Here is a 17,125-nt window from a genome sequence, read left to right as displayed (position 1 = left end):
GCTCGTTTAGAAAATCGAAGTAATACAAATAAAACATTAGCTTTACTAAGTGTATTATCCCTCTGGCGTCTGAGGGTGTTTTGGGGCTATGAAGAAGTATTGACATGCACTGACATTTGTGTTGTTTTCAGTATCTTAAAAAACATATGATTGGTTAAAGTGTGATAACACTGTAAACAGCACAAGTTGAGCTACAATAATACCTATGCAGCATGTTTGTATGTGTTTGTGTTTTTTGAGAAAGAAATGATTATGCGTGGTTAGTGAAAAACTAAAATTTAGAAGTCACTGAAAAAAGGCCATGAAACACACACAGAACATTTGTGCACAAGACTTTTGAGAACTGGATCCTTTAGCCTAGTGTTTTTGCTTTGAAAGGGTGTGAGAATCATCTTGTTCACTTGTTCACAGAAAACACAGGTCTTTCTCACCTTAGCCTTACGTTTCCACCCACCAATTTTAATGCTCATTTTGGAGATGCGCATAAAAATGATTGATGGAAATGTCAGATCCACATAACTTTTGAAAATATGCATAAAAAACTTGCACATAACTGAGTAGGATAAACTTTTATTCGATAGAAAAGATGTGCATAAACTACGATGGAAACACTTTTACTGACAAATTACAGTATGTACATTAAAAAAAGATTTGTTATAAGAGATCATATGCTGATCAAACTGTGTAAATGGACAAACCAGCAGGCTAAGCACACAGTAACATCTCAAATGTTGTTTTGGTCATTCTAAAATTTCTTAACTGTTTCAATATTAATGTTATTATATTATTAATGATCTCCAGAGCGTCTGGAGTGTATCAAGAGCGTCTGTTCTCCTAATTCTAATAAATAAGTACATTTATTAAATAAAGAAAAGCTTGACGCAGCTTCTTATACCGCAGTAAACTCTATTTTTACAGTTGGTATTTGGCGCCTGTTTAATCAGGAAGTGGCGATTTAGTTCTCTTTGACTCGTTGGATGGAAACGCTGCTTTATTCGCATCTTTTATGCAATATTTTAGTTTTGCACATAAATTTGATTAATATTATTAGATGGAAAAATAGTTATTGCCAACATTTCAGTCACACAAAGAACAAAGTCACGTACGAGAATGGCTAGTCCTTTTTAATAAATAATTATCTTAAATTCACTGACCTTCAACAGGGACATGTAGCCTACTGTTACTCAATTAATGAGATTATTATTCTTTCTAAAAACTGTTTAGTTTTGCTTACATTCTAAATTTCATATCAACCTCTACCAATTGATCAATAATAGAGGCAGACACACAAGTGCACTTAAATTTATTAAAACTGATCAACGAGTATAATAGTGGGAATGCGTGTAAATTATTATTTTTTTTTAAACGTTGCACATAACATTTATTCATTCATTCATTTTCTTTTCAGCTTAGTCCCTTTATTTATCAGGGTTTCGCCAGAGGCGAAGTAGTTTATGGTTGCCATGAGACCATTATAATTATTTCATGAATATTTTTCTAATCACTTTTTAATTTTTAATTTATTTATTTAAATTACATTTTTAAAAATGTTTTTTTTAAATGTTATTAGAAGTCAATCACAACATTCTAACAACACATTCAGCTTTTACCACTGTATTCGTGATCAAGAAAAATATGAATGAAGCTGTTTTAAAATTTAAACAATATTAATGTTCATTTTATAAAATTACACAATTATAATGCCCTCATGACAATCATATTTGACCGATTTATTAAATGCTTTTCTCTTGTCTTGGTAATGTCAAGTTGTCATGACAAAAATAAAAAAACGTGTGATGTATTGGGTTGTTAAGTTGTCATTTAAAATTGACATAACGAAGCACATTACATCAAATTACAACTGTCATAAGCATGCATAAAATCTCATTCATTAGTCATGACATTTGTAACAATTATATAGTTTTTATTACAGTTTTATAAACACATTCTTTAAGTCAAGTGTTATCAAAAAGACTACTTCTACCTGATTCCATTTCAGCATCAAACCTGTTTCTGACAAAGTCCCTGATGTTTTGAATGGAGCGATTTGCCAACATAGGATGCTCTGCGGATTTGCATTGTTGGCATTCTATTTTTGTGGCAAGTTTACCCTTGGAAACATGGCTTTGGAAATGTCTCAATACTGCAGCAATTTCATCAGGAGACCATGGTCTTTGTTTTTCTTCTTGCGTAATTTTCAGAAGATTTGAGAATGACTGCAAATAAGAAAACAGATTCATGGGATCAGCACCATGTTGATCAGAGCTCATCTCCATTTCCCAACCACACCCTTTTCTCAATCATTCTTTATTTAACTTTTTTTGATTGTTACTAGAAGTAATTGTATTTTCACAATACTCAAATTTGGAACTGATCAGTACTGGAATTTAAAAACATCTATTTCCCGATAATATCTGGGCTGAGCTCATTCTTAAACAGCGCTCATTTGCCATTGTGTTCACGTGCTCAACAGAAATGACTGTGATTGGCCTTAAAAGGTCATCAGTTTACCAAACTCACCAATGTTTACTGAGTGTAAGCCAAGGTTATTATAGTTAATGAAAACGAACAAAAAAACGAAAACTAAAATGTAAAATAATTGTCGTTAACTAAAATAAAAATGAGAGTTTTTTTTAAAAACTAGACCTAACTGAAACTGTATTGTGTACATACATAACTAACTGAAACTAACTAAAGTTATAGCAAAAACCTCCTTCGTTTTCATATTTGTAAATGTATTTAATACATAATCTTACTGTAAGCCTTTTAGTAGTAAATATAATCTGCGCGCAGGTGTTTGTTTTTAACCTTTTCGCACCCGAGTCTCCTGCCGCCATTGGCCAGATTGAGCCGGTTCTTCTCTAGTCATCCTCACTGTTGCTCCCGCGACAAAAACAACGAGTGGACATGACAGCAGCACGGTGACAGCATTAATTACAGAGACTTAAAACTATTACTTAAACATATTTGTGCTCAATAATGGATTTTATTTCAGTATCGCAAACTAATCTTTTTAACCGGATCTTCTAAGTGAACCAATTGAACAAGCTCACCAAATCAAACGGAATAATTTCAAACGAATCGCGTCTCAAGTAAGCACTTATCCACAAACTACTTACTTTATAACAAGCCTAATACCCCCCTCTGACTCTGAATAATCCAATATATACTCATTCAGTTTTTAGAACAGTAACGTTACATTGAGAAGCGGTGAACCGATAAAACTGCGCATGCATGATTCAGTGAACCAAACACAAAAGGTACAGCCTGCTGTATGACTGAACTGAATTTAAAACAACTGCAGCTAAACCGATGGCTTAAATGAGAGGATCTGGTGAAAAACGTAAGTTTATTTCTTAACAGACAATCGTAATGGAATTTAAATAAGTGAATCATGATTCAGTTGGTTGCAAAACTTTACTGTAAGACATTTTTCATATCATGGTGATGTTTTAACTGACTGAATTACTATTGCTGACTACATAATGTTGAGTCATAACATCCACGTTAAAAATCTATACCTCCCATCACCATGCCCGGATTAATAATTCAGAAGCCCCTGGGCACAATGTCTTGTAGGCCCCCTATAGCCGCACCCCATAGTTGAATTAAAAAATAAGATTAATATAATATTTGTTAAATAAAATTAATTTATAATGTATTGCCCACATTTTTAAAATGAATGATATACACTACATATATTTCTAGTTTACAAAGATTAAACTTATTTTTAAGCATTTAAAGCACACTTTGAAAAAAATACTAATACAACTAGGGGAAATTAATGGATTTTAATATATTTGTTCAAGTTTACTGAAGCAGCACAAACATTTATATTTAAGGGTATTTTTAGTGTATAACTTCTACAAACTTATAATGCACATGATTTAGATATAACACCTCTCCAATCCAATTCTAGGAATCTGAGTCCTCCATAATACACACATATTAATGATTCCTACTTCTCTTGCTCGTGATGAAGAGTAGGCAAAATCTAAATGCGTACTGGGCCTGTGCCCATAATGCCCATTGGTTAATCCAGCCCTGCCCATCACTACTGTGTCTAACCTCAGAAGAAGCCTTGCACACATATTGTACTTAAGACTGCTGTCTTGTGGGCTGTTGTATTTGAATTTGAGGATGGTTTTTATGCTGTTGATTTTGAATCTTGCACCTAACAAATGTCCTTATTTAGAAAAAACTTAAATACTGGAACTAATAAAAGCTAAACTAAAACTAAGACATTTTTAAAATATAGAAACTAATAAAAATTAAGAAATCTACCTCAAACTAATTAAAACTAACGGAATTTGAAAACCAAAGGTCAAAACGAAATAGAAACTGAAACTAATAAAATATCCAAAACTATTATAACATTGGTGTAATCACAGATACAAGGACACTGGAACGTTTTAAAGCTGTGAAGTTCAGCTGGTCTGTCTTTGAGCTGACATATGAACAATCCCCTGATGAATCGACTGATCTTCACTGCTTTAAAGCACTCCAGTGTCCGAATTTTTGTGTTTACACTTAGTAAACGGTGGGGAGTTGATGACCTTCACAGTCAATAACAGTCATTTCTGTTGAGCATGTGAACACAACAGCAAATCAGTGCCGTTTAAGAACACGATCAACAGTGCTTAAATTTTAGTGGGAACGTTTAGCGGACGTTTTTCAAATTTCAGTACTGACTGGACCGCATACCGCATCGTGAGAGCACTTAGGTGCAACAATTTAATTAGTACGATAAACTAATTGACCATACTTGGCACTACATTGTGCCTTAATAAAAATGTAAATAAACAAAATGAAATAACTTGATTTATGATATTGGCAATATTCCTTTTAACAGGTTCTTAGAAAAAAGAAAGAGAGAGAGAGAGAGAGAGAGAGAGAGAGAGAGAAAGAGAGAGAGAGAGAGAGAGAGAGCAGTAAATCAAAACATGACTTTAGCTGGGTTTTCACAGACAGGGTTACAATTAATTTTTTTATTGTTATTATTTTTTAATTTACCAAAGCACAATACTTACTTTTACATTTCACCCTAATCCACTTGAATGCATTGTAGGGCCCACTGCAGCTGGCACATTTATCCAAGCTTGACACAGCTACTGATATTACATAAAGTTTACAAATCTGTTGAAAAAAAAAAAATCATCAGCAGCAGTAAATACACAAGGACACAATACACAGCCTATATTAATACACAATATACCACCATAAGTAAGTAGAAAGACACACAACACATAACCCATGTTAAATACACAATATAACACTGTAAATAAATATCAAGACACAACACACAACCTATTAGGCATGGGATGATAGTCAGTTTCAAGGTTTACAGTTAAAACAAAAAAAAAATGTTATACCATTCCTAAGGTATATGAACGTTTTTTTTTTTTTTTTTTTTAGATGTTGTCAAAGACCATCTACAACATAAACTACAATTCAGCTTAAATTCATCCCACAATTCCTCAAACATTTGAAAAAAAAATCACTTGTGCACCACCATTCAGCATGCTGTGCACCTGAACAGTGCAGTGGCTTATTATTCAAAGAAAAGAAAGATCTCCAAAGATGTATTTTCATGTTGTAAAGAAATCTGTGTTTTTAAAAACTAATGGAGATAACAGAAGTCAATTACATGGTTTCCACTACATTCATTCTTTCATGGCGGGGCGCCACACCAAAATTTACCCCACCACTGCTACATTACTACTCATTCAAAACATTCAGTCATTGTTTTTTTAATAGCGGGTTATAAAACGCACCAAAACGCATTAAAAGTTAAAGGTGCAGGTGATTGTCTTCAGAAACATTTGTTGTTGTGCTGGTTGAAAGTCTCTTCACAGTCCAATAGTAATGATTACAGTAAATGATCTAAATGTGTTTAAATGTAATTTTATATTCTGGGCAAGGCATAAAACTAAAAAATGTTTACCCAATTAAATAGAGTCGGACCGACATCTCCCATAACTCCGATAAGCAGCTCAGACTGTCTGTCAGCAAATGTAGATTGGGACTTCTGCGCATCCGTTCAAGCCATTAGGATGTGCCCGTCTGCATAAGCTGCCGGGCCGTCACGAGACGGACCAGGAGAAATCAAAATATGAATTGAAACTTTTAAAAACCTATATCAATATTGGAGTAACTTGAGCACGCTGGAAGAAAGACAACACCATTGCTGAAGTATTACTGTTAGACAGGTAATGTTCTGTTTTAAAACTATTTTAGTCAGGCTAAGCTAATGTTAGATTGTGTTCTGTTGTGAATGACTTATATGCACAGACGTGTTGTTCAGCCACTGAAATCTCCCAGTGAAAGATTGATGTGATTATTTTCAGTTTCATAAGGTCCTTTTTACAGCATCGATAATGTAGATTTATATTTAGTTTAACAACAAAACATCAGTAAATAGCTCTATTCCGCCTAACTGCTTTATTGAGCTGAAGTTACTTTTATATTTACATTGGGTCATTTTTGAACAATGCCAGCCTTCCTATACCGTTTACCGCTACTCTGAATATTCGCTCTGAAATAGCATGTAAGTATGGCTAAGTAATATGTAATTCCTGCACGACGCTGGCTAAACACTAAGTCTAACTGGCGAATGACATGAACTAGTGGGTTGTCTGTTGTTGTGATGCGGTGCGCGCGCTAGTTACTTCAGGGGTTGTGGCTTTGAATCACAGTCCCTCCCCGCCGTCCAAAGATAATATGCTCAGCGGTTAGCATTTTGGCACATAACCTACTGCACCTTTAAGTGAATTATAACAGAGTGAACTTTTCTGTAACAGTAGTATTGCTGTGCGTTATTTGTTTAAGTAGTTGGTAGATCAGTGTAAAAGGCCCAAGAGAGTCTGCCGCCACATCTGAAAAAAATTCTAAAGAAAACACTGAATTATATATTTTTATTATTTAGCCTGACATGTTGAACGTTTCAAAATAATTTAAATGTTTCTTAAAAAAATATATACTTTGATTTTTTTTTTTTTAATCCAAAGTAATCATACTGTCAGAATCATATACCAGCCCATGCCTACAACCTACTGTATATGTGAATACAACAACAGTGAATACGAGAACACACAACCTAATTTAATACACAATATAGTACAATCAGTAATTATGGGGACACTACACACAACCAATAGGTCCAATCTGGCTTTAGTAATGGAAACCTGCATCTTCTGTCCCTCCCCCACAACATGACAACAACAGTAAATACGAGGACACACAACCCAATTTAATACACAATATAGCACAATCAGTAATTATGGGGACACTACACACAAGCAATAGGTCCAATCTGGCTTTAGTAATAGAAACCTGCATCTTCTGTCCCTCCCCCACAATACACAACATGACAACAACAGTAAATACGAGGACACACAACCTAATTTAATACACAACATAACACAATCAGTTAGGGCTGCTCGATTATGGGATAAATCATAATGACGATTATTTTGGTCATAATTGTTCTCACGAATTATCAGTTGAAGTCAAAATTATTCGCTCTTCTGTGAATTTTTTTATATACAAATATTTCCCAAATGTTGTTTAACAGAGGAATTTTTCCACAGTATTTCCTGCTTCTATTGGTAAAGGCTTATTTGTTTTATTTCAGCTAGAATAAAAGCAGGTTTCAATATTTTGAAATCTAATTTAATAGCTCAATATTATTAGCTCGTTAAGCAATATATATTTTTAATGGTCTGCAGAAGAAACTACTGTTATACAATGACTTGGCTAATTACATTAATTAGGCCTTTAAATGTCACTTTAAGCTGAATACTAGTATCTTAAAAAAATATCTAGTAAAATATTATGTGCTGTCATCAAAGCAAAGTTAAAAGAAATCAGTTATTAGAAATAAGATACCAAAACTATTGTTTACAAATAGGTTGAAAATAATTCTTTCCATTAATAGATATTGGGGGGAAAGGGTCGCTAATAAATCAGGAGGGCTAATAATTCTGACGTTAACGGTATATATGCAGTTATTTTCCTTCCTGTAAATAAGGAAAGGGAAATAAATACAATAAAATAAAAATATGAAAAAAACTGAGCTTTAAGCATCTTCACTGCAAGAAAAAAAAAAACTTTAGCTACAAAAGTCCTTCAGTCAAGAGCAGCGAGAGATTTTCTTCATTTGTTTGATAAAAAATTAATTCCTTAAGCAGGAATATTGCGTGCTGTCACTTAAAAGAATAGTGCGGCTCTGATATGGTTTCTCTTTCACATGTTTTTTTATTCTCAACTAGTTTATTACAAAAATGAGGGTTAAAATGAATAATCACTAAACACCGCGCTCTGACACGAATGTGCATGTATTTCACCATTAAAGCACTCACTTTAAGATGACTTTAGATGTGTGTGCTCTGCTCGTCTCTGAGGCCAAGCACGCACACACAACAGCATGCGCTCGTTTGCACGTTTAAAAACATGAATGATTCGAATGTACATAAATGAATGATGCTCATCCCGTGCTGCAAAAGTTACATTACAGTAGATGCTTTTAGTCATTTTTACGTGGAACTGAGCTTTGCAGAGCAACAAATGTGCAAAACTGGAAAGGGGCGGTATATGATGCAAAAATCGTTTATCTTGATTAATGTTTTTTCATGATTGTTAGAAGTCAAAATCGAAATCGGATTATCGATTATTTGCACAGCCCTAAAATCAGTAATTATGAGGACACCACACACACACACAACCTATAAGTCCAATCTGGCTTTAGTAATGGAAACCTGCATCTTCTGTCCCTCCCCCACAACATGACAACAACAGTAAATACGAGGACACACAACCTAATTTAATACATAATATAACACAATCAGTATTTATGGGGACACTACACACAAGCAATAGGTCCAATCTGGCTTTAGTAATAGAAACCTGCATCTTCTGTCCCTCCCCCACAATACACAACATGACAGCAACAGTAAATATGAGGACACACAACCTAATTTAATACACAATATAGCACAATCAGTAATTATGGGGACACTACACACTAGGGCTGCACGATATTGGAAAAAAAATTGACATTGCAATATTTTTTATCCTGCGATATATATTGCGATATTTTTTATATATATACTTAAGACTAGTGCTGTGATGGTCACAGTGACAACTGGGTCACCACCGGGGTTAGTTGCCACCACGGTTGTCCATTGTCATCGGCGGTAGTACGTGACGTCACACACTTTAAAACACAAATTACTGTTATGTTGCCAAGTATTACATATCTGTTAGAATATAACATTAGGCGCGATTCAGCAAGTTCAAGTTCAACCATGAATCTTGTTAGAAAACGAACTCTTACATCTGGGAACATTTTGGATTCATGCCGACCGAGAAAGGTGAACGAATTCATTTAGATTAAGCTTTTTGTAGGGGGATTCTAAGTGTTAAAGTGTGTTTTAATATTCACTGCTGAGAGTCCAAACACTACAACACTAGAGCAAATCCATCGATACGCAGATCCACGGGTCCCGAACCATGCAAGCTAGTGGCGATTGACGGCGAGGGAAAAAAAGCCATGTAGGCTTTAATCAACTCCAGTCTTCTAAATGCAAAAGCCCTGCCATGCCTGGCTGAGCTGAGGCATTTGCAAAAATGGGCAAATAAAAAAGAGAAAGTGATAAATTGAAGACATTGATGAGAAATGGAGCAACATATTTGGTAACTAGTTAAGAACGCGCCGCCCCGCAGCGTAGAGAAACCTGCTTTGCGAGAAATGCTGGCGGCGGAACAGAAGCAAGAAACCCTATCGCATGGTTGTGAAAAAGTAGCCTGTCTGTGCATTTTCGCTACAAGCACACCGTCTAACAGTGTATTGCTGGAAACATTATAACCCCATTCTTCACTTAAACCGGACAAAGTCAACATGTTAGTTTTTCTGGCAAATAACTTAAAATACGAATACAAAAGGTGGAGAGAACCTACGCTGTTTTTTTAAACATCTGACTTACATTGTTACTAGGTTAATATTTTCTTTTTACTTACAATTATTTATATTTATATTATTATTACACTGATGAGTAAAGTGCCATTTAGGCTGTTTGCTAAGTAAAGTAACATTTAATTGTTATTATTATAAGGTTTCAAGCAGTTAAAGTTTTTTAACATTTAACTACAATATTTATAAACAGTTTTGTGTTGTTTTATTAACGAAAGTTAAACGCGTACGTTTATACCGATGTTTTATTTATTAATATTAAGTTAAGTTATTCCTTAATTTTTACATTAAAGGTAAATTAACTTAGGTAGGCTACTTTTTTTGTTTATGTACGAGATCGAGGAACAAGTTTGCCAGTAAATAATGTTCTCACCACTTTAAAAAAATAAAAAGATAAATAATCAGCGAAAAAGATGCAATAAAAAATGCCAGCGCTTAATCATTCTTCATAATCAGATTTGTACGTGCAATAAGCCTAGGGTATATTTAGCATACAAGAACAAGCCCTAAAACAAAGTCTAGAGAGAATTTTAATATTAGTTAATATTAATGATTATAAACACGAATTGCGTTGTATGATAAACGCCTCACAATGTCGTGATCTTTTCTAAAGAACAGATAATCCATGTTATCGCCGTCTCCCCAGCCAGGTTTTCATCTGCTTTTTTTTTCTTCTTCTAGCTACAAACAATAAAGTATCAGCGCCAGACCAGTGGTTTAAATGATATTTCACTCTCCTGATTTCTTTTCTTTTTATTTAAAAAAACATAAATGTTTAAAGTTTTGTATTGCATATATATTTTTAAAGATTATCATTCAGTCTGCCTGCAGCGCATACGAGAGGTTGCAAATCCCCTTTACTCATGCTACCTATTTCATTTATGACACTGTAAACTTGACTTGGCAGGCTGATCATCTTTAAACTCAAAAGGTATTTTTTTAACTTTTGCATAATGTGATGTTTCTTATTACAACTGTTAGCGGTGTCAAAATGAAAGCAAACATTAAAAAGGGTTTTGTTTTATCAATTGTATAGTTTAGTTTTAATAATAATGTATACAATAAATTATAATATTGATTATTGTGTAGACTACGGTGTCCAACAAAACATTTTTATTAGGTTACTCTAATAGACCTAATCCCTAACTGAAAAACGAATGTGAAAATGACAGGCAGTTGCGTCCCTGCTAAAATTAATTTAACGACAAATTTCTTTTGCATTTTTTCCCTTTTAGAGATCAAGAGAGCTGTATTTAAGAATTATTTAACTAAAACATGAATTGAATGCACAGTTCTTTCCCGTGTGAGTTTAGTGCGCCTCCGGATCTTCGTTTTAAAGGTTACAGGTGCACCCTGACCTGACGCGGGGACCAGATCTCTGCACTATTGCTTTAATTTCACAATTTTCATAACTGCATTGCATTTTCATATGGTAAAATATCAAAATTTATGTTCTGAAAGTAGTAGGAATGACAGGAGTGTTAGTAATTAATGACAGAAAGAACTTGCGCTTTTGAGTGAACTTCTGTCAAGTGTTATTTTAGTATGATTAAAAAAATTATTTAACAAAAATAGTAATGCAGTATTTTTTTGCTCTGCCAAGCCTTCTCTGTTGCTGTGGGGAGCAGCAGCATGCGTCAGTCACCCTTTCCCCCAGCCCCACCCCACCCCCGACTCCTGAACGGCATGCAACACACAACCTATTGGTCCAATCTGACTTTAGTAAGAGAAACCTGCATCTCCTAACTATTCCCATTTTAAAAATGACATAATATCCAATTACACAAATAACCCGGAGAGCAATTCTGCTAGGTATCAAACACTTGTAGGTATCAAATACATTTACCTTCTGTGTTCCAGTATTGTCTCCTGCACAGCTGAGTGAAGTACTGGTCTGGATTTCAGTGTCAGAGGTCACCTGTTTAGATGAACAACACTATTAACACAAGTAAATCCTTACAGAACTGACAAACTGTATCAAAAGTAAACTTTATGAGAGTTTCAGCATATATAGAGAGCTAAACTAAGAGAAAATATACAGTCAGCGTTCTCAGACATTTATTTTCTGTGTTCCAGTATTGTCTCCTGCACAGCTGAATGAAGTACTGGTCTGGATTTCAGTGTCAGAGGTCACCTGTTTAGATGAACAACACAGTATTAATATATGTAAATCCTTACACAATTGACAAACTGTATAAAAAGTAAACTTTGTCAGTTTCAGCAAATATATAGAGCTAAACTAAGAGAAAATATACAGTCAGTGTTCTCAGACATTTACCTTCTGTGTTCCACCATTTTCTCCTGCACAGCTGAGTGAAGTACTGGTCTGGATTTCAGTGTCAGAGGTCACCTGTTTAGATGAACAACACAATATTAACTTGGGTTGGGTACCAAAACCTGGTGCCATTATAGCACCGGTACCTAAGTAACCAGTGTGTACCGGATCAAATCAGCATATGAATTTTGGGGCCTAATTTCGGTGCCACTGGTGCTGCGACAAGGACGTATGAAGGACGTAAACATTTAATCCTAAACAACTTTGAGGAATACGGACAGGCAATGTAAGTGATTGTTACTGTCGCTTAGGGAACGGACGCATGCAATGCGCGCAGTAAAGCACATTCAGCCTGGTTTTCGGTCAGCGAGAGCGACACTCCAGATCAACACGCATGACCACTTTCATCAAAATTGCTTAAACTAAGCATTTTAAAGCATATTTTACAAGCAAGGATTCTTACACAGCCATGTGCTTTACAAAAGTTGTGTCGTGTAAGGGGAAAACATGTCAAACTTAATGACACATTTGAGGGCTCAAAGGCAGAGGAACTCTACTTTCGCGGCACTTGCTCTCTGTAAAGGTGCTGCGCGGATCAGTTCCCTGCATTCGTCAGAAGTTGACGCCCAAATTGACACAGGTAATAAAAAGATTGAACTGCAGTCATGTTCAGGTTGTGAAACACTATCAAAATGTCCACTGTTGATGATATTAGACTTCTGTTTTCAATAGCGATTTTAACACTTTTATAATAGGAAGTCCTCGGCTATGCAGAGACCATTATTAATTAGAAATCTAGTGTACAGAGTTTAACGTTAGGAAATGCAGTCTTGAATTTACAAACAGTCGGTAAGTACCAAAGAACAGATGTAAGACATTGATCAGATGTAGTTTTCAGTCACGCTCATGCAAGTCATATTCAACTTGTTTAGTTTTGCCTTCATTCATTTTTGATTTCCGTCTTCAACACATGATTTATTTACAACACTTTTTTAAACACAATAGTTTAACTTATTTCTAAAATCTGCTGTTTTATCTTCCCCATGCTGACAGTCAGTGCAGAACATTTTACTATTTATTTTGCAAGACAGTTGTATTCAGACAAAGTCCCTTTAAGTATTTATAGTCTTTTATTCAGATTAAAGTGTAATTTAATGACTTAATCAGTTTACTACGAAAGTTAAAATTATTCAAATTATTTTGTAACTGATTTTTTGTGTAAATCAAAAATATCCAGCAAATATTTCTTGAAGAGGCTAAAAATACTGACCTTATTTTTATTTAAATTAAAAACAGCTTTTATTTATGAAATAAACAATAAGATATAGAACTTATAATAACTCTGGAATAATTCTTTTTTTTTTAGGAAACACTTTGAACATTTTCAGAAAAATTATTTTAAATGAATGGGAAGGCAAAATAAATTGACTTCAACTGCAGGCCTGTTAAAGTTTACAGATGCAACAATGTGCCTTGATGTACTTGAATGTTAGAAATGTGTTCTCCTACACCAGTATAACGTTACTTGTCAAATAAATGAACAAGGAAGGTTATTTTGAGTTTAAGTTATTTAATTATCTTGTTTATGAAGACTGCAAAGTGATGCAAGAAAAAAAATGACTTTGAATCATTTTTTAAGTATTTTGTGATATACATGTTAAAATGTGCCTCCAAAAGTACGTGGCCCCTGCCCGCTCCCCCACAGGTTAATAGTAAGCTAATGTAATTTCAAATTGCAAATCCTAAATTCATGCTAACCAACAAATGATCAAAGGAAATGTATTAATGCAATTCAAATACAAAAATATGAATTGATGTTTACTTGAAACTTTAATTATATTGTTCTATTAAAATTATTATTTTTTTTAATTGTCAAATAAAAGATTTTTCTAGAGTCATCCACCATAATTTTGTGGCTAAAAAGTATCGGTTCAGGCACTGTTTTGGCACCGGTTTCGTTTTAAAAGTATCGATTTACAGTAGGTATCAAAAAAAAAAAAAAGATACCCAACCCTTATATTAACACATGTAAATATTTACACAATTGATAAACTGTATAAACAGTAAACTTTATGAGAGTTTCAGCATATATAGAGAGCTAAACTAAGAGAAAACATACAGTCAGTGTTCTAAGACATTTACCTTCTGTGTTCCACCATTTTCTCCTGCACAGCTGAGTGAAGTACTGGTCTGGATTTCAGTGTCAGAGGTCACCTGTTTAGATGAACAACACAGTATTAATATATGTAAATCCTTACAGAACTGACAAACTGTATAAACAGTAAACTTGACAGTTTTAGCATATATAGAGCTAAACTAAGAGAAAATATACAGTCAGCGTTCTCAGACATTTACCTTCTGTGTTCCAGTATTGTCTCCTGCACAGCTGAGTGAAGTACTGGTCTGGATTTCAGTGTCAGAAGTCACCCGTTTAGATGAACAACACTATTAACACAAGTAAATCCTTACAGAACTGACAAACTGTATAAACAGTAAACTTTGTGACAGTTTTAGCATATATAGAGCTAAACTAAGGGAAAATATACAGTCAGTGTTCCCAGTCATTTACCTTCTGTGTTCCAGTTTTCTGTCCTGCACAGCTAAGTGAAGTACTGGTCTGGATTTCAGTGTCAGAGGTCACCTGTTTAGATGAACAACACAATATTAAACAAATGTAAATGCTTGCAGAATACGGTATTTTTCAAAGATTTAAGTTTATTTTGGCTTAATTTTATATAACCAAATAATTTTTAAGAAAACAACTTTAATCTCTGCATACCTTGTTCCTCCATGGCCATTCTGAAACATCATAGTTATAAGTGATCTCTTGCCCTGGACTGATGTCCTTTGTTGCGAATAAGCACAAATAGGGTTTTCTATCAACATTGATTATTTTCATTTTGCTGTTTGTGTTTATATGATTGTCATTAATAAGTCTACCCAACGAGCCATCTTCTCTTGCAGCATCAACCCTGAATCATAGAAAACAAAAACCTCATGTAATTACAGTAGTTACTAAATTACACAGTAAGTAATTGCAGATCAAAAAAAATTATCAAGTTTTGGAAAAGACAAGTTCCTTTTTTATATATATATTTAAGGAAAATACAGAAACATAAATGTTAGCAAATTTAATAAAGCAATATACATACCATAACAGTCTTCCATTAAAAAGCAGTTGAAACAAAAACACTTCAAGTGCATTATGATAAAGTCTTCTTTCACATTCTTCTTTGGTTATTATGTCTCCTCTATATTCAACTAGAAAATCTTCTTTTCTATAGTGGCTAGAGCTGAATACTCCCCGACCTAGCAAATGATTTTTCAGATTAGTCATGAAAAAGAACAATTATTGGAGATCCCTGACGTAAACAGACTTTTTTTTCTTACCTTTGAATAAGCTTACGTATTTTATTTCAAACCCAGTTTTATCTTTTGAAGTCAAAGCATAGTACACTGCTTCATCCTTTGGTTTCAGTTTGAGTCTCTGCGACCTTGCTGTCACCATTTGTCGCAAGCAATGCACCAATGTCACTGTACATCAATGCATTTTTGTAATTTTTTTTTTAATCATATTTAGTTTATTTTTTCAAAGGGTACACATGTTAAAGTTTGTGCTTAGTCTGTAATATGCATGTCAGTATGACATGCCAGTGAAACAGGAAAAAAAATGTAATGTAAGTTACTTAAAATTATTTGTTTGCTTTTTCTTTGTCAGTAAAATGTCTAGATATGGCAAATACACACAGACTACATATTTAATAGGATGAAACATCTGTATACACGTTACCTTTACAGAAATATTCACATGTGCAAAATACAAATGTGAAATGTGTGCTTCTGGAACACTTTTGTGTGAATCCCATGTTAATTCATGCCAAAACCACCAAAAGTGTTTTGGAACCACGTTTCACATTTAGATTTACCATATGTGAATGTCTTGTGACCATTTTGTAAGTGTAAGCAACATTATTCATAAATAAAATGAAAATGAGGACAAAATAAAACGATTAAACTACTTCATCAGCACGTGCTATGAAAAATACAGTTAACATACAGTTATGAAAACATATTCGTCTTGTATCTTGGGTGCAGTAAAAACGTCTAATAACAAGTTAGACCATAACGTGTAACTTATCATTACATACATTAGTGATATCAATCTGACAATAACGTTATGACTTGATTAGCAAATACTCATCTTACAAAATTAATAAGCACACTATAAACGATTACATGCAACGCATCTGTTATTTTGGTAAGCCATGACGACATTGCAAACATAAACGTAATACTAAAACAATAAATCATCATTTTAAAAACGATAGTTCATCATACTTGACAGGAAATGAAAAGTACGCTAACTTACAAGGTTAACAAGGTTACTTGGTTTACTCGCTGTTAAGTTTAGTCAAATAATGCACATTAATCGTGTAACGTTAGTACACTTAATTATCTGGGTGTTTATTTAACAGTCTTACCTTAAAGGTCTTGAAACTGATGATTGACACCCATGTGTCATCGGATCTTCCAGCATAAAATCGCTTGAGTTCAGTGGCTATCAGTTTCCATAAATTAATTCACATTTAATCAATCGTATGCAATCAATCGTCGAATAAACAAGCTCCGTGCTTCTTTGTCTTGTCTTCAAACGATGAGTGATATCCATCTGTCCAGCGCGGAATTGATTGAGTCAGGTGGTGGCGATTGGCCAATAACAGGCATTTATTTCTTTATTGATCTTATAAAGGTAGTGGGGGATTTTTATTATTTAATTAGAACGTAATTCATATTTATACATATTTAAAACTATTTTTTAATCATTATTGTTTACACAGATGTTTGACAGATACAGTTATTATGAGGACGTTTAATGGTCA

At 34.0% G+C, this 17,125-nt stretch overlaps 1 protein-coding gene across 2 annotated transcripts; it reads right to left on the bottom strand.

Moving 5' to 3' along the window:
- Positions 1–1,903: 1,903 nt before the first annotated feature.
- Positions 1,904–16,905, bottom strand: LOC147840218 (uncharacterized). 2 transcript variants are annotated; one of them, XM_087286804.1, is made up of 10 exons: positions 15,398–16,905; positions 15,025–15,217; positions 14,815–14,886; positions 14,601–14,690; positions 14,388–14,459; positions 12,249–12,320; positions 12,027–12,104; positions 11,817–11,888; positions 5,031–5,136; positions 1,904–2,216 (listed from the first exon to the last, which is right to left on the bottom strand). In XM_087286804.1, exons 1-10 carry the CDS (start codon positions 15,580–15,582, stop codon positions 2,158–2,160), a joined length of 999 nt encoding a protein of 332 aa, XP_087142930.1. In that variant the 5' UTR covers positions 15,583–16,905; the 3' UTR covers positions 1,904–2,157. The 2 variants fall into 2 exon arrangements, with proteins under 2 accessions (XP_087142930.1, XP_087142931.1); XM_087286805.1 differs by having other exon boundaries at positions 16,727–16,905.
- Positions 16,906–17,125: the final 220 nt, after the last annotated feature.

Source organism: Danio rerio, chromosome 16 (assembly GCF_052040795.2).
Source record: "Danio rerio strain M-AB ecotype USA chromosome 16, GRCz13ab, whole genome shotgun sequence".
In the NCBI taxonomy this organism is placed as follows: Eukaryota; Metazoa; Chordata; class Actinopteri; order Cypriniformes; family Danionidae; genus Danio; species Danio rerio.
The sequence above is the reverse complement of the archived record's forward strand: the minus strand, read 5'-3'. Positions and strand labels throughout refer to the sequence as shown.